Raw genomic sequence first — 20,887 nt, 5'->3', positions numbered from 1 at the left:
GGTATAGAGATATAAATAAAAAATATAAACAATAAATATTAATAAATAAGGATAGATACTTGATCCAAGTTGAAATCCCTGTATCAGATAGAAAAATATTCTCCATCAAACAAATAGTTAAATGATTCTATAATAGAAAACAACTGAACCGCCAATAGTACCAAAAACACCAGCATTAACTTCAGCTGTTAAATAACCATCTGAACCTGTCATTTCTATATATAGAAGTGAAAAAAGAATTGACAATGATATTAATAATAAAGAAGATTTTCATCAACAAAAAAATTTATTTTTATTGTAAAAGCCGGTCAAGTTTGTTATAGGAATTTTGTTATAACCAAAAATTAATGTGAGAATTTGCCATAGCAAAATATTTTAAAAAATTAATGTGTAAAAATTTGGTGACTTTGAAATTTTTTTTTTTATTGACCAGAAATTTTTTTTTTTTTAATTTTTTTTTTAATTTTTTTTTTTTTAATTTATTATTTATTAATTTATAACTTTTTAATTATAATAAGTTAACTTTTTAATTTTATTTTTCTAATTTATTTGTTGAATAAATTTTATTTATTTATTTAAAATATTTAATCATTATTTATTAATGTTTCCCTTTGTTCCTTTGAGATAAAACATGCGTCAAAGCTTCTTCCATCACCCTCGCCAAAGCTTCCTCCATCATCTCCACCCTCACTAAAACTTCTTCCATCTGAAATACAAGACAGATATCAGAAAAAGCTGGATTATCACAAAAAATGTGTTATAATTTATGAGAGTCAAGTGGAAATGTTTTCGAAAATTGCAAAGAGTCAAGGCACCGAAAATATGAGATTTGACGTTGGTAATTATGATAATCCAATCGTTTTATTGTCAGAAAATGAATCAGTGTAATTTTTTTTGAAACAGGAATTATAAAATATTATATAAAATAATAAATAAAAAAAATAAAATAAAATAAAAATATATTAATAATTAATTTTATTATATATTTTCAAAAAAAATAATTTTTATTGTAAAAGCCGGTCAAGTGTGCCCAAACTTGGCTGGCAAAAGGGGCCCCTGCAATGTCAATAAAAAAAATAAAAAAAATAAAAAAAAAAAAATATATTTTCGAGCATCTTTATAATTTTCAATTAAAACTATGGTATATCTATATGAAAAATTACAATTTTTTTTTTTAAAAATAATTTAATTTATATTTTTGTATTTTTTTTTGGTGGCCAAGAAAAAAAAAAAGTATAAATTTAAAAAAAATTTAATCAAAACAATAAAAACAAATTATTATTATTAGTTATTTAACATCAAAATAAAAAATTTTAATATCAAAACTTTGGAACAGTCGCCATCATATTATATATATGCCAATTGACTCTCTAAAAGGCCCATTGTAGTAAGTAGTAAGTAGTAAAATGTAAAATAAAACTAATTAAATAAAATTAATTTTTTTCTTTTTTTTAATTTATTTATAGGATTAATCTTTTAATACTGAATTGTATTTGGATAACAACCTTTCATTAAACTATAATAGTTTTTATAACACCTTAGTTTTTATAACATCTTTGAGTTAGAAAGTGTTGTCACTCTAACATCTTTGAGTTAGAAAGTGTTGTCGCTCTATAATGACCTTTAACATAACAATCTGCTCCTGCATGGGTTGTCAATTAATGTTAACAATATTAGGTGGGAGGAATAAAACTACAGTATCTTCATGAGATAGCGCAACCACGGAATCTTATGAGATAGTGCAATCCGCCCATGAAAAACCACCCTTGTACAAATCATCATTTTTTGTTAATGCCCTAGCAATATTTAAAAGGATTGTTCTAAGGTTAAATGTTTTTTTTTATAAAACCCAATTCAAAAACAAATAAACTTCCTTTCATTAAATGATAATAAATTTAGTGAATTTAAAAAAAAAAAAAAAATTTTATATTATTTCTTTTTTTTTTACATTTATTTGTTTCTTTTTTTATTTGTCTTTATTTTTTTATTTTTATTTTTTATTAAAACCAATTCAAAAGTTAAGTTAAAAACCTGTTCAAATTCTCGATTTCTGGTATCAAAAAACAATTTAAAAGTAAAACAATTTAAAAGTGCAAATTCAAAGAATACTCTGGTGAAGTAGTAAAAATAATAATCCAATGATGAATATCTATAGTTATAATAAAGCAAATGATTCTAATAATGAAGAGAATAATAATATAATTTATAAAAATTAAAAAATAGTTTTTAAAATTAAAATTTTTTTTTTTTAGTTTTATTATAATATAATTTCTTTGGAGGAATATGGATCTAAAATTTTAAAAGTTATATTTTTTATATTGTTATTAATATTATTTCTTTCTTTTATGATACTTCCTTTTAAATCATCTGCTGTTCTATAAAATATAATTGAATGCAATGATGATTTATTATTTTTAAAGAAATTTGAAAGTGCATTTACCAAATCATAATCTTGAATGTTATCATCGAGAAAAGGGTCTTGATGAGCATCCCAACCAGCTTTTAAAGTGGTAATATTATGATTTTCGTTGCAATGTAAAAGAAAGGCATCGAAAGAGTTGAAATTGCATATTAATGTTGTAATATTTGGTACTTGGATAAGTGGTGATAGTTTTTCCGAGTTGCTTACTTTGAATAATTCTAAACCCAATGTTTCTAAAGTTTGATTACCTATTAGTGTTTCTAAAAATTCGGTTGGCTCTTGGTTAAGATATGGAGTGGAAATTTCCTCACAATATTTTAATTTTAACACCTTTAATATATTATTTTTTGAGATTTCTGATTCTCTAAATAAATTTGCAACCAATTTACTTGTGTCATAGTTGGCCAATCTAACAGTGAATGATTTGATTGCTGGTGATTTTGAATTTATTACTTTTCCAACAAAATTATGGGGTGTATTGTATACGTAAAATTTAATAGATTCTACTGTACTACAACAATTTTTTAAAATACCATCCAAATTCTCTAAACACATACTCGAATCGCAATTAGTTAGTGATATTGAGATTTTCTTTGAATTTGGATATCTTGATAAAAATTCAAATGAAAATATATATGAATCGTCTATTATTAAAGTTTCTTTTTTTAATTCGGTTTCGTTTGACCATGGACGATCTTCTGAGTTCCAATATAAATCTAAACCTCTAAATTCATAAAAATTATCATATGTTGGATTACTAGCCATTGTATCAACATTAGTATTGTTGAAAATAACTTTTTTTAATTGTTCACATTGTTCTAAAAGTTCACTCTTGATCTTTTTGAATTTCTTTTTTGAATAAATATTGCAATGTTTGAAATGGATACTTTCCAACTCTTTATACTTTATTAAAAATAGTTCATATTTGTTATTTTCTCTTGATTTCTTTATTGAGTTTATTAGATTATTTGGTTTAATTTTGATGATATGTTTATGAGTTAATAAATTTTGAATGATTTGAAATGATTGTTTTGAAATTAAACTTAATTCTAATATTCTTTTATAATTATTATTATATAATAGATATGGTAATACTTCATTAAAAACTAATGAATTTAATTTTAAATTTATTTCCATACTATTTAATTATTTATATTAAAAAAATATCAATTAATTTGTGGCTTTGTAAAAAGGAAAATTAAAAAAATTAAAAAAAAATTTTAAAAAAAAATAAAAAATAAATAAAATTAAAATAAAAAACGAATAATAATAATAATTTTTTTATTTTTTATTTTTTTTTTTGGTAATAAAAAGTATATTACTATGTGTGGAAGAAAAACAAACAATATTAAAAAAATATAATAAAATTAAAATAAAAATAAATAAAAAACTATATTTATTTATAATAATAAAAAGTAATAGATGAACAAAATCTTTTAATATTAATATTTCTTTCCATATTGTTGATAAGTTCTTTTAAATTATTATCTGGTAATCTAGGAAGTATAATTGAATGCAATGATGATTTATTATTTTTAAAGAAATTTAAAAGTGCATTTACCAAAACATTAATGTCATTACTACCTTTATATGGGTTAAACCAACCAGCTTTTAAAGTGGTAATATTAGGATTTTCGTTGCAATGTAAAAGAAAGGCTTCAATAGAGTTGAATTTGCATATTAATGATTTAATATTTGGTACTTGGATGAGTGGTGATAGTTTTTCCGAGTTGCTTACTTTGAATAATTCTAAACCCAATGTTTCTAAAGTTTGATTACCTATTAGTGTTTTTAAAAATTCGGTTGGCTCTTGGTGGGGATATGAAGTGGCAAAATCCAAACAATTTCTTAATTTTAATTTTAACACCTTTAATATATTATTTTTTGAGATTTCTGATTCTCTAAATAAATTTGCAACAAATTTACTTGTGTCATCGGCCAATCTAACAGTGAATGATTTGATTGCCGGCGATTTCGAATTTATTACTTTTCCAACAAAATTATGGGGTGTATTGTTTAAGTCAAATGTAATAGCTTCTACTGTACTACAACAATTTAATAAAATACCATCCAAATACTCTAAATGCATTGGATTGTCAACTGTTGTTATTAAGATTTTCTTTGAATTTGGGTATCTTGATAAAAATTCAAAAGAATATCTATATTCTGGGTCCAATGGATATTCGGTTTCGTTCGAAAATGGAGGTCGTTGTATATTCCAAAATAAAATTAAAACTCTATATTCATAAAAATTATCACATGTTGGATTCCCATCCATAGTATCAACACTAACATAGTCGAAAATAACTTTTTTTAATTGTTTACATTGTTCTAAAAGTTCACTCTTGATCTTTTTGAGTCTCTTTGTTGAATAAATATTGCAATGATTGAAATGGATACTTTCCAACTCTTTATACTTTATTAAAAATAGTTCATAGTTGTTATTTTCTTTTGATTTCTTTATTGAGTTTATTAGAATATTTGGTTCAATTTTGATGATATGTTTATGAGTTAATAAATTTTGAATGATTTGAAATGATTGTTTTGAAATTAAACTTAATTCTAATATTCTTTTATATTTATTATTATATGATAGATATGGTAATACTTCATTAAAAACTAATGAATTTAATTTTAAATTTATTTCCATACTATTTAATTATTTATATTAAAAAATATATTAATTAATTTGTGGCTTTGTAAAAGGAAAATTAAAAAAAATGAAATTTTATATTTCGACTAAAATTTTAATAAAAAATTTTTTCACAAAATTTTTTTTTTTTTTAATAAAATCTGTATTATTGTGCCAGAAAAAAACAAAAGATACTGCGTTAAATAAAAACTCAACAAATACAAATACTGTACAATCAACAAACTCAAATACAACATCTCCAACCTCTTCATATGGAACAGGGAAAGAGTCAACCAACTACAAATAATACAAATACAACTTCTACACCATCAGCTTATAATAAGAAAAAGAAATATCATATACATGGGGAATTATGGTATTTATTGCATCGATTAGACCATATGATTTCAACCTTTATAAAAAATTACATTTTATCAACTATCATCTGATTTGCCAATAACATCAACATTACCAGGAAAAAGAGAATGAAAACTTGTGCTTATTGATCCTCTACTTCTATCAGTTTCATCCAAATCAAATTCACCAACAACCGAACCAAAAGCAAAAACATCAGTACAACCTAATAAAGAAACAGATAAACTACATTCCAACAAGACCAATAATAATAAAACAAAACAAAATAAATATAAAAATTTAAAAAAAAAACTATTATAAAAACTATATTTATTTATTTAAATAATAAAAAGTAATGAATGAACAGAATCTTCAAGACCAAGAAGTTCCAGAAATTATTTAAGATTTATTTAATAATTTAAATCAAATTGAAGCTGAAAAAGAATTACAAATTAAATAAAGCAAGAAAACTATACAGCAATTATATATCAGTATCAAAATCAATTATTCTAACAACAAATCCATAATCAAAATCAATTAGAGTCACAATATATTTTAAATGATCTCTTTTAAAAGCAGTTGATTTGGACATTTTAGAACATAATAATAAAAATAATATAATTTATAAAAATTAAAAAATAGTTTTTTTAAAAACTATAAAATTAAAAAAAAAAAAAAGTTTTAGTTTTATTATATTACAATTTCTTTGGAAGAATGAAAAGTTAAAATTTTAAAAGTTATATTTTTTATATTGTTATTAATATTATTTCTTTCTTTGTTGATAATTTCTTTTAAACTATCTGGTACTCTAAAAAATATAATAGAGTTCAATGATGATTTATTATTTTTAAAGAAATTTAAAAGTGCATTTGCCAAACAATTATCTTTAAAGTAACTATTGTAATAAGGGTCATGATGAGTATCACAACCAACTTTTAAAGTGGTAATATTATGATTTTCGTTGCAATGTAAAAGAAAGGCATCGAAAGAGTAGGGACTGCATATTAATTTTGTAATATTTGGTACTTGGATGAGTGGTGATAGTTTTTCCGAGTTTTTTACATCGAATAATTGTAAACCCAATGTTTCTAAAGTTTGATTACCTATTAGTGTTTTTAAAAATTCGGTTGGCTCTTGGTTAAGATATGGAATGAAAAGTTCCGAACAATATTTTAATTTTAACACCTTTAATGTATTATTTTTTGAGATTTCTGATTTTCTAAATATCTTTGCAACCGATTTACTTGTGTCTCCATCGGCCAATCTAACAGTGAATGATTTGATTGCTGGTGATTTTGAATTTATTACTTTTCCAACAAAAGCACGGGGTGTATTGTGGAAGTCAAATTTAATAGTTTCTAATGTACTATAGCAATTTATTAAAATACCATCCATACACTCTAATAGTATTAGTTGATTGCTATTACATGTTGATATTGAGATTTTCTTTGCATTTGGATATCTTGATATATATTCAAAAGAAAACATAGATGGATCTTCTATTAATTCGGTTTCGGTTGAGTACGGAAGAGCTTCTGTATACCATAATAAATTTAAACATCTAAATTCATAAAAATTATCACATGTTGGATTTTCATCCATAGTATCACCTTGAATACTAACACTGTTGAAAATAACTTTTTTTAATTCTTTGAATTGTTCTAAAAGTCTACTCTTGATCTTTTTCAATAACTTTTTTGAATAATCATTGCAATGATCGAAATGGATAATTTCCACCTCTTTATACTTTATTAAAAATAGTTCATATTTGTTATTATTTTCTTTTGATTTCTTTATTAAGTTTATTAGATTATTTGGTTCAAGTTTGATGAGATATTTATGAGTTAATAAATTTTGAATGATTTGAAATGATTGTTTTGAAATTAAACTTAATTCTAATAATCTTTTATAATCATTATTATATGATAGATATAGTAATACTTCATTAAAAATTAATGAATTTAATTTAATATTTGTTTCCATACTATTTTATTATTTATATAAAAAAAAATATATTAATTTATTTGTGTGTTTGTAAAAAGGAAAATTAAAAAAATTAAAAAAAAAATTTTTAAAAAAAAAAAAAATTAATAAATCAAATTTTATATTATGATTAAATTTTTTATTAAAAAAATTATTAATATAAAATTTTGTGAAAAAATTTTTATAAAAAATTTAAAATATAAAATTTGATTTATTTTTTTTTAATTTTTTAAAAATAATTTTTTTTTTTTTTTTTTTTTTTTGGGAATAAAAACTTTTTTGTTGTGTGTGGAAGAAAAACAAAAGATACAATATTAAATTTTATAATAATCTAATGGTTCTTCAAAAAAAATTATATCAAGGTATTAAAAAATATATATCATGTAATTCAAATAGTATTAAACAAATGGAGCATTGACAACCTCGGCCTCTCCATCTAAAAATTCAACAAATATAAATACTGTACAATCAACAAACTCAAATACAACATCTACAACCACTTCATCTGGAACAGGGGAAGATTCAACCACTTCATCATCAACAACAAATAATACAAATACCACTACCGCACCATCAACTAATAATAAGAAAAAAGTAAGGTCATCTTTAAATAAACTATCATCTGATTTACCATTGCCAGGAAAAAGAGAATGAAAACTTGTGCCTATTGATCCTCTACTTCTATCAGTTTCACCAAATCAAATTCACCAACAACCAACCCAAAAGCAGCAGCCACACCAAAAGCAAAAACATCAGCATAACCTAATAAAGAAACAGATAAACTACATTCCAACAAGACCAATAATAATAAAACAAAATAAAAATAAAAATTTAAAAAAACTATTACAAAAACTATATTTATTTATTTAAATAAATAAAAAGTAATGAATGAACAGAATCTTCATGACCAAAAAGTCCCAAAAATTATTTAAGATTTATTTAATAATTTAGATCAAATTGAAGCTGAAAAAGAATAACAAATTAATCAGAAACAAATCAAGCTAAAACTATCAAGCTGATCATCAACAATTATATATCAGTATCAAAATCAATTAGACCAATAACAAATCCATAATCAAAATCAATTAGAGTCACAATATATTCTAAATAATCTCTTAAAGAAAGACATTTTAGAACAAAATAATATTATAATAATAATAAAATAATTTATTTTGAATTTAATCTAAAATTTTTAAAGTTATATTTTTTATATTGTTATTAATTTTATTTCCTTCTTTGTTGATAAGTTCTTTTAAATTATCTGGTAATCTATAAAGTATAATTGAATGTAATGATGATTTATTATTTTTTAAGAAATTTGAAAGTGCATTTACCAAAATATTATTGTTATTGAAATTATCGACATAACGGTCACGATAAATATCCTTACAAACTTTTAAAGTGGTAATATTATGATTTTCGTTGCAATGTAAAAGAAAGGCTTCAAAAGATTCGAAATTGCATATTAATGTTGTAATATTTGGTACTTGGATGAGTGGTGATAGTTTTTCCGAGTTGTTTACTTTGAATAATTCTAAACCCAATGTTTCTAAAGTTTGATTACCTATTAATATTTTTAAAAATTCGGTTGGCTCTTGGTTAAGATGTTGGATGGAAATTTCCGAACAATATTTTAATTTTAACACCTTTAATATATTATTTTTTGAGATTTCTGATTTTCTAAATAAATTTGCAACCAATTTACTTGTGTCGTCATTACCCAATCTAACGGTGAATGATTTGATTGCTGGTGATTTTGAATTTATTACTTTTCCAACAAAATTATGGGGTGTATTGTGGTAGTCAAATTTAATAGATTCTACTGTACTACAACAATTTAATAAAATACCATCCAAATACTCTAAATGCATTGGAAAATAGCTATTACTTGTTGATATTGAGATTTTCTTTGCATTTGGATATCTTGATAAAAATTCAAAAGAAAATATTAATGAATCTTTTTTTAATTCGGTTTCGTTTGACCATGGACGATCTACTTTGTTCCAATATAAATCTAAACCTCTAAATTCATAAAAATTATCACATGTTGGATTCTCATCCATAGTATCAACATCAACACTGGCACTGTTGAAAATAACTTTTTTTAATTGTTCACATTGTTCTAAAAGTTCATTTTTGATCTTTTTCAATATCTTTTTTGAATATTCATTGCAATGTTTGAAATGGATACTTTCCAACTCTATATACTTTATTAAAAATAGTTCATATTTGTTTTTTTCTTTTGATTTCTTAATTGACTTTATTAGATTATTTGGTTTAATTTTGATGATATGTTTATGAGTTAACAAATTTTGAATGATTTGAAATGATTGTTTTGAAATTAAACTTAATTCTAATAATCTTTTATATTTATTATTATATGATAGATATGGTAATATTTCATTAAAAATTAATGAATTTAATTTTAAATTTATTTCCATACTATTTAATTATTTATATTAAAAAAATATCAATCAATTTGTGGCTTTGTAAAAAGGAAAAATAAAAAAAATAAAAAAAAATTAAAAAAAATAAATTAAATTTTTATAGGGGAAATGTTTATTTTTTTTATATTAAAAATTTTTTTTTTTTGATCTGCAAATTTTTAACTATCCGCACAATATTTTTAAAAAAAAAAAAAAGATTTTTATTTGAAATATTTTTTTTTAAAAAAAATAAATAAAATTATGCTATAGATACAACTGTTTTTATTTTTATTTATAAATAAAAAATAGATATGAAAAATGGTTTTGTAAATGTCATTATTTAATGGTTATGATTATATTTTTATTTTTATTTTATTTTATTTTATTTATATTTCTTTGAAATTTTAAAAGTTATATTTTTTATATTGTTATTAATATTATTTCTTTCTTTGTTGATAATTTCTTTTAAATTATATAGCATTCTAGGAAATATAATAGAATGCAATGATGAATTATTATTTTTTAAGAAATTTAAAAGGGCTGTTGCCAAATCTATATGTCCAAAGTAACAATGATAAGAATCCCAACCAACTTTTAAAGTGGTAATATTATGATTTTCGTTGCAATGTAAAAGAAAGGCATCGAAAGAGTAGGGACTGCATATTAATGTTTTAATATTTGGTACTTGGATGAGTGGTGATAGTTTTTCCGAGTTGCTTACATCGAATAATTCTAAACCCAATGTTTCTAAAGTTTGATTACCTATAAGTGTTTCTAAAAATTCGGTTGGCTCTTCGTTAAGATATGGAGTGGAAATTTCCTCACAATATTTTAATTTTAACACCTTTAATGTATTATTTTTTGAGATTTCTGATTCTCTAAATAAATTTGCAACCAATTTACTTGTGTCGTCATTGCCCAATCTAACAGTGAATGATTTGATTGCTGGTGATTTTGAATTTATTACTTTTCCAACAAAATTATGGGGTGTATGGTGGTAGTCAAATTTAATAACCTCTACTGTACTATAACAATTTCTTATAATACCATCCAAATTCTCTAAATGCATTAGAGTATCGCTATTACTTGTTGATATTGAGATTTTCTTTGAATTTGGATATCTTGATAAAAATTCAAAAGAAAATATATATAAATCGTCTATTAATTCGGTTTCAGTTGAGTATGGAAGAACTTCTGTATACCAAAATAAATCTAAACATCTAAATTCATAAAAATTATCATAAGTTGGATTCTCATCCATAGTATCATATTGAACACTGGCACTGTTGAAAATAACTTTTTTTAATTGTTCACATTGTTCTAAAAGTTTACTCTTGATCTTTTTCAATATCCCTTTTGAATATTGATTGCAATGATTGAAATGGATAATTTCCAACTCTTTATACTTTATTAAAAATAGTTCATATTTGTTATTTTCTCTTGATTTCTTTATTAAGTTTATTAGATTATTTGGTTCAATTTTGATGATATGTTTATGAGTTAATAAATTTTGAATGATTTGAAATGATTGTTTTGAAATTAAACTTAATTCTAATATTCTTTTATAATTATTATTATATGATAGATATGGTAATACTTCATTAAAAACCAATGAATTTAATTTAATATTTGTTTCCATACTATTTTATTATTTATATAAAAAAAAATATATATTAATTTATTTGTGGGTTTGTAAAAAGGAAAATTAAAAAAATTAAAAAAAAAATTATTAAAAAAAAAAAATAAATGAAATTTTATATTTTGATTAAATTTTTAATAAAAAATTTTTTCACATAATTTATAATTTTTTTTTTTTTTTTTAGTAATAAAAACTAATAAATAAACAGATAAACTACATTCCAACAAGACCAATAATAATAAACAAAATATTTAAATAATAAAAAGTAATGAATCAACAGAATCAATTTGATCTAATTTATTAAATAAATCTTAAATAATCTTTGGGACTTGTTCATGAAGTCCCAAAAATTATTTAAGTTTTATTTAATAAATTAGATCAAATTGAAGCTGAAAAAGAATTACAAATTAATCAGAAACAAATCAATGTAAAAGAGAGGCTTCAAAAGATTCGAAATTGCATATTAATGATTTAATATTTGGTACTTGGATGAGTGGTGATAGTTTTTCCGAGTTGCTTACTTTGAATAATTCTAAACCCAATGTTTCTAAAGTTTGATTACCTATTAATGTTTCTAAAAATTCGGTTGGCTCTTGGTTACCAACCGAAACGCTAGTATCTACACAATGTCTTAATTTTAACACCTTTAATATATTATTTTTTGAAATTTCTGATTTTCTAAATAAATTTGCATCCAATTTACTTGTATCCCAATCGGCCAATCTAACAGTAAATGATTTGATTGCTGATGATTTTGAATTTATTACTTTTCTAACGAAATTGTGGGGTGTTTGGTGGTCAAATTTAATAGCTTCTACTGTACTATAACAATTTATTAAAATACCATCCAAATACTGTAAATGCATATCCATGTCGCAAGTAGGTGCTGATGTTGATATTTTCTTTGCATTTGGATATCTTGATAAAAATTCAAAAGAATATTCAAATAAACAGTGTTGTTGATCTTCACCTAACATCAATTCTAATTCGTCATCGTCTGAGCATGGTGGTGAATTTTCGCACCAATTTAAATCTAAAACTCTAAATTCATAAAAATTATCACATGTTGGATTCTCATCCAAAGTATCAACATCAGCACTGTTGAAAATAACTTTTTTTAATTGTTTGCATTGTTCTAAAAGTTTACTCTTGATCTTTTTCAATATCTTTGTTGAATTAAAGTGCAATGATCGAAATGGATACTTTCCAACTCTTTATACTTTATTAAAAATAGTTCATAGTTGTTATTTTCTTTTGATTTCTTTAATGACTTTATTAGATTATTTGGATCAAGTTTGATGATAAATTTATGAGTTAATAAATTTTGAATGATTTGAAATGATTGTTTTGAAATTAAACTTAATTCTAATATTCTTTTATATTTATTATATGATAGATATGGTAATACTTCATTAAAAATTAATGAATTTTATTTGCATAGTATTTTATTATTTACAAAAAAAAAAAATTTGTGTGAGTTATGAGAAAATTAAAAAAAAAAAAAAAAAAAAATTTAAAAAAATCGAAAAAAAAAAATCGGTCTGCCAAATACAATTTACTTTCTAAATAATAAATCAAAACAAGTGTTACAAGATGTATTATAAATAATAAAAAAAAATAATAAATAATAAAAGTTGAAATAAAAAATCGGTGTTGTAAAAATATAATAAAGATTTTATTTTATTGATTTATAATTTTTTGTAAAAAATAACTTACACGAACACAAAATATCTCATTTATTGTGTCGCACAATTTTTTTTTTTTAAAAATTTTTTTTTTACCTAAGTATTTCGGAAATATTAAGTATTAAATTTTATGATGATTTTATTATTTTTTTTATTTTTTTGTTTGGATTTTTTTTTAAGTTTTTTTTTATTTTTTTTTTTAAAATAACTTTATCTTTTCTTTTATTTATATTTTTAAAACATGTAAGTTTTTTTTTAGAAACTAAAATTTAATTTTAAATTTATACTAATTATTAATATTCTTAGAAAATTTTATAAGAATATTAATAAAAAAAAATGAATCAATATTGTAAATATTATACCAAAGATATTGGTTATTGTCCAGTAAAAGATTGTAATTTGTCTCATCCAGGAAAATGTAGAAATGATGAAAAGTGTTTCAAAGATGATTGTACATTTTTACATTCTGTTCCAAAATGTCCTCAAGATCAATGTCCAAATAAAAAGAATTGTAGTTTTCGTCATGTAAAGAAAAATAAAACAATACTAACATCAAATAATAATAATAATAATAATAATAATAATATTGAAAAACTTAAAAAAGAATTTGATTTATCAGTTGAATTTTATAATAAACAATTAGATTTGGTAAAAGTAAAATTAGCAAATAAAGAATTAGAAATTAAAGACTATCAATTTAAAAATTCAAATTCATATGAAGTTTTAAACAAATTAAAAGATTCTATTGAAATTATTAACAATCAAATTAAAATTTCAATTTTCAAAAATGAATTACTTTGTAATCAATTTCAACAACTATTAAATTCATTTGAAATTTCAATAGAATCAATTAAAGAAATGAAAAATATTATATCAAAAATATATAGAGAAACATGGAGAATTAAAGATTCATTACCAGCTTTATCAAATAGAAAAGAAATTGAAGATAAAATTAGATTAATGAATAGTCAAAATAATTTTATTATTATTAAAGGTCATACAGGTAGTGGTAAATCAACTCAAATTCCTCAGTATATTGCAGATATGGATGAATTTAAAGGTAAAACTATAATTTGTACTCAACCAAGAAAATTAGCAGTATTATCATTAAAAGAAAGAGTTTCAATTGAATTTAAAGCTGAAAATCCAAATAATTATGAATTGAATGAACAGGTAACAATTATTAATAACTCTAATATTAAAAATCAAATTAATTCAAGAATTTCATTTTGTACTGAATCAACATTAATTTCAAAAATTGGTGAAATTATTCAAAATAATAAAAATAGTAATTGGTTAAATAATGATATTGGTGCAATTATTATTGATGAAGCACATGAAAGAAATATTAATACAGATTTATTAATTGGTTTATTAAAAATGAATAAAGAATTATGGAAAAATTTAAAAATTATTGTTACATCAGCATCATTAGATACAAAATTATTTTTAAATTATTTAAATAATTGTCCATTAGTTGAAATACCAGGTAAAACATTTCCAGTTCAACTTTTTAATTTAAATTTATCAAATTCAGATCAAAATATTGTAAATAGTGTTGTTTCAAAAGCAATTGAATTATTTAAATTTAAAGGTGGTGATATTCTTTGTTTTTTAACAGGTCAAGAAGAAGTAGAGAAAGCAAAAGCAAGATTTGATCAAATGTATATTAATAATTTTAAACCAAATGAATGCTCTCAAGAACCAATATCACTTTGTTTATATGGTAAACAATTACCAGAGGATCAAAAAAAAGTATTTGAAGCAACACCAAAAAATAAAAGAAAAGTTATCTTTTCAACGGATGTTGCAGAAACTTCAATTACAATTGATGGATTAGAATTTGTAATTGATTCAGGTTTAACTAAAAGTAATATATATGATTCACAAAGAAATACTATGTCATTAAAAGTTCATAGAATTTCAAAGAGTTCAGCAGATCAAAGAAAAGGTAGAGCTGGAAGAACTGGTCCTGGTATATGTTATAGATTATATTCATCAAATGAATATGAAGAAATGCAAGAAGGTATTACTGCAGAAATATTTTGTCGTCCATTATCAACACTTGTAGCAACATTAATTTCGATGAATATTAATCCATTATCATTTAATTGGATTGAATCACCACCAACAAAATCAATTGAAATGGCAATTTCACATTTAAAAATATTTAATGCAATTGATAAAAATATAATTATTAATGAAAATACATCATCATTAAATATATCATCCAATTTAACAAAACATATTGGTCAAATGATAGTTAAACTTCAAGTTGATCCAGGTATAATGAATATGATTTATGAAAGTTGTAAATTAGGTTTTGGTGAAGTTGCAACAATTATTACAGGAATTATGAATGTTGGTTCAATGATATTATGGAGAGGTAGTGATGATAAATCAAAAAAAGAATCATCAGAAAAACATTCAACTTTTACAACAAATGAAAATTTATTTGATATTAATACATATTATCAAATTTTTAATGATTGGTTATTAATTAAATTAAAACAAAAAGAAAATAATCAATCAATTAGTTATTCAAAATGGTGTAGTGATAACTTTTTAAATAATAAAGCATTGGGTATTGTATATTCAAATTCAATTGAATTAATTAATTCATTAAAAGATTCATATGAATTTTGGAAATTAAAAGATCAAAAATGTGTACCAACTCCAAAAGAAGTTAGAAAACTTTGTTTATATTCTCAATTTAATAATATTGCAGTTCAAATTAAACCAGGTGTTTATAAAACTGTACCAATAATTGATAATAATGAATCAAGTATTATTGCAAATTTACATCCAAGTTCAAGAGTTTTAAAATCATCAGAATTAAATAATTTACCAGACACCATATTTTATCAATCAATTTTAAAAACATCAAAACAATATTTATCAATGGTTTCAAGTATTGAAGATTTAAATTGGATTTCAAATGTTACATCAAATGGTAATGAATTAAATGATAAAGTTGAAAAAGTAAGAAGAACATCAAAAGTTGAACAAATGACAATTGAAAATGTTTCAAGATCAATATTAGTTGAAATTTTAGGTAAACAAGGTTCAAAATCAGATTCAGTTATAGACACACTAGGTTGTGAATCATTATGTAGTAGATTTAAAGATCAGTCATTTTCATGTTTATTTAATCCATATAAAGTTGAACCAAATATAATTAAAAATAGAATGGAAGAAATGATTAAAAAAATAAGAGATAAATTAAGTAGGGAATCAATAGAAGAACAATATATTGGTCAAAATAGAGTTGTATTTAGTTCAGGTTTAAAAGTTATTGATTTTTTAACCAATCCAAATCAATTTATTTCAGTTAATATTTCAAATTTACCAATCGAATTAAATAATACAATTTCACTTTCAAATTATATTTTAAATCTTATTAAAAAAAATAATTTAAATCAAAATATTCCAAATGATGATTTAATTCGTCAAATTTATATTCATCCAGTTTCAAAAGATAAAAAAAATTGGGCAAAAGTAATGTTTTATGATTCAAATTTAGCAAAACAAATTCAAAAATTAATTAATGGTGATATAATTTTCAATGGTGATGTATTAAATTGTCAAAGTACAGGTATTTCATTACCATCAACAGCAAGCTCAATTGTTGGTACACTTGTAATTACTATCAATAATATTGATGGTAAAGGAAAGATGACATTTGAAAATAAACTTGAACCATTAGAAGCAAATAAATTAAAATCATTATCAATATTTAAAGAATTTAATCTTCAAAATAATGATAGTGGAAAATTTATTCTTTTAAATAATAATTTAGATGAAGATAAAATTAGAAATACTCTATTTTTAAATAAATTACCTCAACCAAAAAAAATTCACTTTTATAGAAAAGAATTAAAACAACAAAATGATGAAGGTAGTTATAATGAAATTTTAGAAATGGATCAAATGATTCCACATTCAATAAATATAAATTCAGGTATTACGTTTACAGATAAAAAAACAAATATGTATGGTATCAAATATTATTTCAATGATGTTTCAATTTTACAAAATTTTATGGAAGAATTAAATTCAAATAATAGATTAAATAATAGTAAATATAATATTAACGTTTATTATAGTTCAAATGTATCAATTCATTTCCAAATTAAAAAATTAAATAATGATGAAATATCAAATCTATCAGATCAATTCAAACAATTACAATATGGAAATAGTTTTAAAACAATTACCAATACTGCAACAACATCAAATAATAATTATTGTTGTGAATATAAATTAAATTCAAAAAATCTTAATCAATTAAAAACTACAATTAATTCATTCCATTTACTTTGTAATCCAACAACAATTTTTACACACCCAAATAAAGAATTGATTTTTTCACGTTATGGTAGAAAGTGTATGAGTAAATTATCAAGTGAAACTTATTTATATTGGAATAATAAAACTCATACAATTATGATTTATAGTAAAAATGACCAAGAAACAGAAAATGCAATTAATCAATTAAATAATTTAGTATCAGAATTAGAAAATTTACAAATTGATATAAAGATTATATTAAGTTTAAAAGGTCGTTTAGAATTAATAGAACAAGAAAAAAAAGATTCAAAATATATTTTAAATTTAGTAAATGATTTAAAAGATGCAACAATTATTGGAAGGGATTTATTTGTTACAGGTACAGAAAAATCAATTCAAGATTTAAAATCAAAAATCAAAGATAAATTAATTTTAAATAGAGCTGATTCAAATACATTTAAAGATTGTTCAATTTGTTATAATTCAGATGATGAACTTTTCACTCTTCAAATTTGTGGACATGAATTTTGTCGTTCATGTATAAAATATCAAATGTTAAATTCAGGAAAAATTATTCAAAAATGTTTAGGAGTTGGTTGTAATTCAGAAATTTCATTATCTGATATTTTAAATATATTTTCAACAAATAGTGAAGAATTAGAGATCATTAAAAGAAAATCAATTTTAGATTATCAAAGAAAAAATAATAAAAAAGTTTGTTGCTGTCCAAATCCATTATGTTGTCAATTATTAGAATTACCAATAATTAATCATTCAAATTTAAATAATTCATTTATATTTTGTGATCAATGTAATGTAGAATATTGCATATCATGTTCAAATAAAAATGGAAAACCATCACTTAGTCATAAAGGTGTTTCATGTAATATAGAATTTGCAAGTTTATTAAAGTTACAAGACCAATTAAATACAAAATGTCCAAATTGTCAAATGGTTTTCTATGAATTTAATGGTTGTTATGCAGTACAATGTACCGGAGATTCAGGTAGTGGTGGTTGTAATGCTCATTTTTGTGGTTTTTGTTTCAATGTTTCCCCAGATAGTGGTTCAAATCATTCACATGTATCATCTTGTAATAAAAATGGAGGTTATTATGCAGATATAAAAATATTTTATAATTTAAGAAATATTGAAAAGAAAAAAAGAATTATTCAATGTTTAAAAGAAGAAAAAAATTTAGAAAAAAGATTAGATTTATTTATTTCAATTAAAAAATTATGTGAATTTAATATTGATAAAAGTGAAATAATGTAATTTTTAAAACAATAAATATTTTTTTTAATTAAAAAATTTCATAAATTAAATTAAATTTTAGATTTTTTTGTTGTACATTATAATTACTTTAAATAAAATAGTTTAGTTAATATTTTATTATTTTTATTACAAATCATTTCCAAAATAAAACTCTTATTATAAAAGAGGGTGAATACAATGTTTTATTTTTAAAAAATTGTATTTACATTTTTTTAAAAATATTATTTTAAAAATTTACCAAAAGATGATTAAATAACCCAATTATTGATATTAAGCAAATTGGAAGTATATGCAATGCATGTATCTTGGCATAGGTTTTATGAATGAAGAATTCATTTATCAAATATGGAAGTGGTATCAAATAAGAAATGAAACAACTTAAAACCAACTCTTTATTATCTAAACTGTAGGTTGTTAATAATGATACAACTCCAGTGTAAAAAAACCATATTTGTAATATTCTACAAAAAAGAGGGTTCACTATTTAATTTAAATAAAAAAATTATTAAATTAATATTAAATTAAAACAATAAATTTAAAATAGCAATTTTAATTACCTAATTTCTTTTTATCATTGTTCATTTGATTTTTATAAAAGTCTTCTTTAAAAATGAGTAAACTAGAAATAATTTTAAATAATGCAACAAATTTTAACCAGTTTGAAAGAAATTCCATTTTTTATAATGGTTTTAAAATATAAAATTTTTATAATAAAAAAATAGTTTGATTTTTAAAATTTATAATCAAACAGTTTTAATTTTCAAATTTTAATTTATTTAAAAAAAAATATATTTAAACAAATCTAAATAAAAAAATATTTAAACACACAACCACACATTACCCTTAAACACCATCCATAACTAAAAAAATTATAATAATAAAAGAATTAAAAGATTTATTTATATATTTTTAAAGTTAATATTTTTAAATTATATTTTCTTTTCGATAAGGTAAATTATTTTTAAAATAATACATTTCTAAGCATATCTTTAAATAATTCATTGAATTTGATAATTAGATCAGTAGTAATAATATTTGGATATTCTAAAGAAAGTGGTAATAAGAATTCATTTAAGACTGTAAAGTAATCATTTGCTTTATTACTTTTGAATAATAATACCTTACTTTCAATTTCTTTTTTGGTATAGATATTTGTTTCTAAGACTATTTTTAAATTTTGGATAAATTCTTTTGAATCAAATTGAATATTTTTTTGATGTTTGATGTATTCCATTTGATTTGGCATTTTTTGTTTAATTTTGATTTCAAGATCTTGTGGAATTGATAAAATGTTTGGATCTAAACACTTTATACATTTTAAGACTTGATTTGCAGACTCTTGGGTGTCTTCAAGTTGTAAAGAATCAAATTGTTTTTTTGTAAAATCGACTAACCAGCTTGTTGAATTTTTGAATACCTTGGATAGTTCACTCTTTTTGCAAATTAATAAAACACTTGTTCTAAATTTAGACTCTTCATTTGCAGCTTGATTACCTGTATATTCCCCGGATTGATAACTATCGTATGCATTGATTGTATCTAATGAACCATATGGTAAAAAATCTTCAAAGCTCTTACAAGACTCCTTTAGTTTAATTGATGCAGGACTGTCATAACATCCATCAATAAAGCCACTAAATTCACAGGTTCTTTGGGTATATTCCATTCTGTCGTAATAACATGCAGCTCCAATAATTTCTTCGATTTGCAAAATATCAACACTTGCCAAAAATACCATATAGTCGAGATCTTTTGATTGAGCAATATCTGAAAATAAATAACCAATTGATTTATCTTTTCCCTTTAAATTTAAAAAACATCTGTTGGTATCAGAGTATTCATGTTCAAGAACATAAACTAATTTTGATCCCATTTCCCTATTTTTGAATATCTTATCGAGTTCATCACAAACCAATTTCTTTTGGACCAAATAGTTAAGTTTATCTGATTTTTCGATTGGAGAATATTGTCTAGTACTTTTTTTTACCAAATTGTAAACCAAGTTTACTCTATAACCACTTTCGATTGGTTTAACTTCATGTTGACAATTTTGAAAAGAATGCAGAGTAAACAATTGAATTGCTGGTACTGTTCTCCAAGTTAAGCTTTACAGTTTTGGCCAGAGTGGGTTATGATCAATTCACCACCGGATGTACTGATGGAAGCACTAAAGTGAGGGTT

The 20,887-nt window shown here is 22.1% G+C and overlaps 10 protein-coding genes across 10 annotated transcripts; 2 read left to right on the top strand and 8 right to left on the bottom strand.

The window, feature by feature from the left end:
• Positions 1-386: 386 nt before the first annotated feature.
• On the top strand, positions 387-1,515 carry DICPUDRAFT_83545 (uncharacterized protein; the record flags this gene model as incomplete). The annotated part of the gene is made up of 3 exons (XM_003292893.1): positions 387-401; positions 625-884; positions 1,467-1,515. 3 exons carry the CDS (start codon positions 387-389, stop codon positions 1,513-1,515), a joined length of 324 nt encoding a protein of 107 aa, XP_003292941.1.
• A 742-nt stretch (positions 1,516-2,257) lies between these two features.
• DICPUDRAFT_157723 (uncharacterized protein) lies at positions 2,258-3,559 on the bottom strand (the record flags this gene model as incomplete). Its single annotated transcript, XM_003292890.1, has 1 exon — positions 2,258-3,559. The coding sequence occupies one exon, from the start codon at positions 3,557-3,559 to the stop codon at positions 2,258-2,260; it is 1,302 nt and encodes a 433-aa protein (XP_003292938.1).
• A 259-nt stretch (positions 3,560-3,818) lies between these two features.
• On the bottom strand, positions 3,819-5,072 carry DICPUDRAFT_83543 (uncharacterized protein; the record flags this gene model as incomplete). The annotated part of the gene is made up of 1 exon (XM_003292889.1): positions 3,819-5,072. The coding sequence occupies one exon, from the start codon at positions 5,070-5,072 to the stop codon at positions 3,819-3,821; it is 1,254 nt and encodes a 417-aa protein (XP_003292937.1).
• Positions 5,073-6,098: 1,026 nt separating this feature from the next.
• On the bottom strand, positions 6,099-7,391 carry DICPUDRAFT_83542 (uncharacterized protein; the record flags this gene model as incomplete). Its single annotated transcript, XM_003292888.1, has 1 exon — positions 6,099-7,391. The coding sequence occupies one exon, from the start codon at positions 7,389-7,391 to the stop codon at positions 6,099-6,101; it is 1,293 nt and encodes a 430-aa protein (XP_003292936.1).
• Positions 7,392-8,569: 1,178 nt separating this feature from the next.
• Positions 8,570-9,832, bottom strand: DICPUDRAFT_157719 (uncharacterized protein; the record flags this gene model as incomplete). The annotated part of the gene is made up of 1 exon (XM_003292887.1): positions 8,570-9,832. The coding sequence occupies one exon, from the start codon at positions 9,830-9,832 to the stop codon at positions 8,570-8,572; it is 1,263 nt and encodes a 420-aa protein (XP_003292935.1).
• A 367-nt stretch (positions 9,833-10,199) lies between these two features.
• Positions 10,200-11,456, bottom strand: DICPUDRAFT_157718 (uncharacterized protein; the record flags this gene model as incomplete). The annotated part of the gene is made up of 1 exon (XM_003292886.1): positions 10,200-11,456. One exon carries the CDS (start codon positions 11,454-11,456, stop codon positions 10,200-10,202), a length of 1,257 nt encoding a protein of 418 aa, XP_003292934.1.
• Positions 11,457-11,878: 422 nt separating this feature from the next.
• Positions 11,879-13,192, bottom strand: DICPUDRAFT_157717 (uncharacterized protein; the record flags this gene model as incomplete). Its single annotated transcript, XM_003292885.1, has 2 exons — positions 11,879-12,668; positions 13,173-13,192. The coding sequence occupies 2 exons, from the start codon at positions 13,190-13,192 to the stop codon at positions 11,879-11,881; spliced, it is 810 nt and encodes a 269-aa protein (XP_003292933.1).
• A 1,329-nt stretch (positions 13,193-14,521) lies between these two features.
• DICPUDRAFT_41326 (uncharacterized protein) lies at positions 14,522-15,151 on the top strand (the record flags this gene model as incomplete). The annotated part of the gene is made up of 1 exon (XM_003292892.1): positions 14,522-15,151. A coding segment is annotated over one exon (630 nt), but the record flags the coding sequence as incomplete, so codon positions are not given.
• Positions 15,152-18,932: 3,781 nt separating this feature from the next.
• Positions 18,933-19,381, bottom strand: DICPUDRAFT_83537 (uncharacterized protein; the record flags this gene model as incomplete). Its single annotated transcript, XM_003292884.1, has 2 exons — positions 18,933-19,186; positions 19,264-19,381. 2 exons carry the CDS (start codon positions 19,379-19,381, stop codon positions 18,933-18,935), a joined length of 372 nt encoding a protein of 123 aa, XP_003292932.1.
• Positions 19,382-19,667: 286 nt separating this feature from the next.
• DICPUDRAFT_83536 (uncharacterized protein) lies at positions 19,668-20,579 on the bottom strand (the record flags this gene model as incomplete). Its single annotated transcript, XM_003292883.1, has 1 exon — positions 19,668-20,579. The coding sequence occupies one exon, from the start codon at positions 20,577-20,579 to the stop codon at positions 19,668-19,670; it is 912 nt and encodes a 303-aa protein (XP_003292931.1).
• Between the last annotated feature and the right edge of the window lie 308 nt (positions 20,580-20,887).

Source organism: Dictyostelium purpureum, assembly GCF_000190715.1.
Source record: "Dictyostelium purpureum unplaced genomic scaffold DICPUscaffold_382, whole genome shotgun sequence".
Lineage (NCBI taxonomy): Eukaryota > Evosea > Eumycetozoa > Dictyosteliales > Dictyosteliaceae > Dictyostelium > Dictyostelium purpureum.
This window is presented reverse-complemented; position numbering and strand designations above follow the sequence as displayed.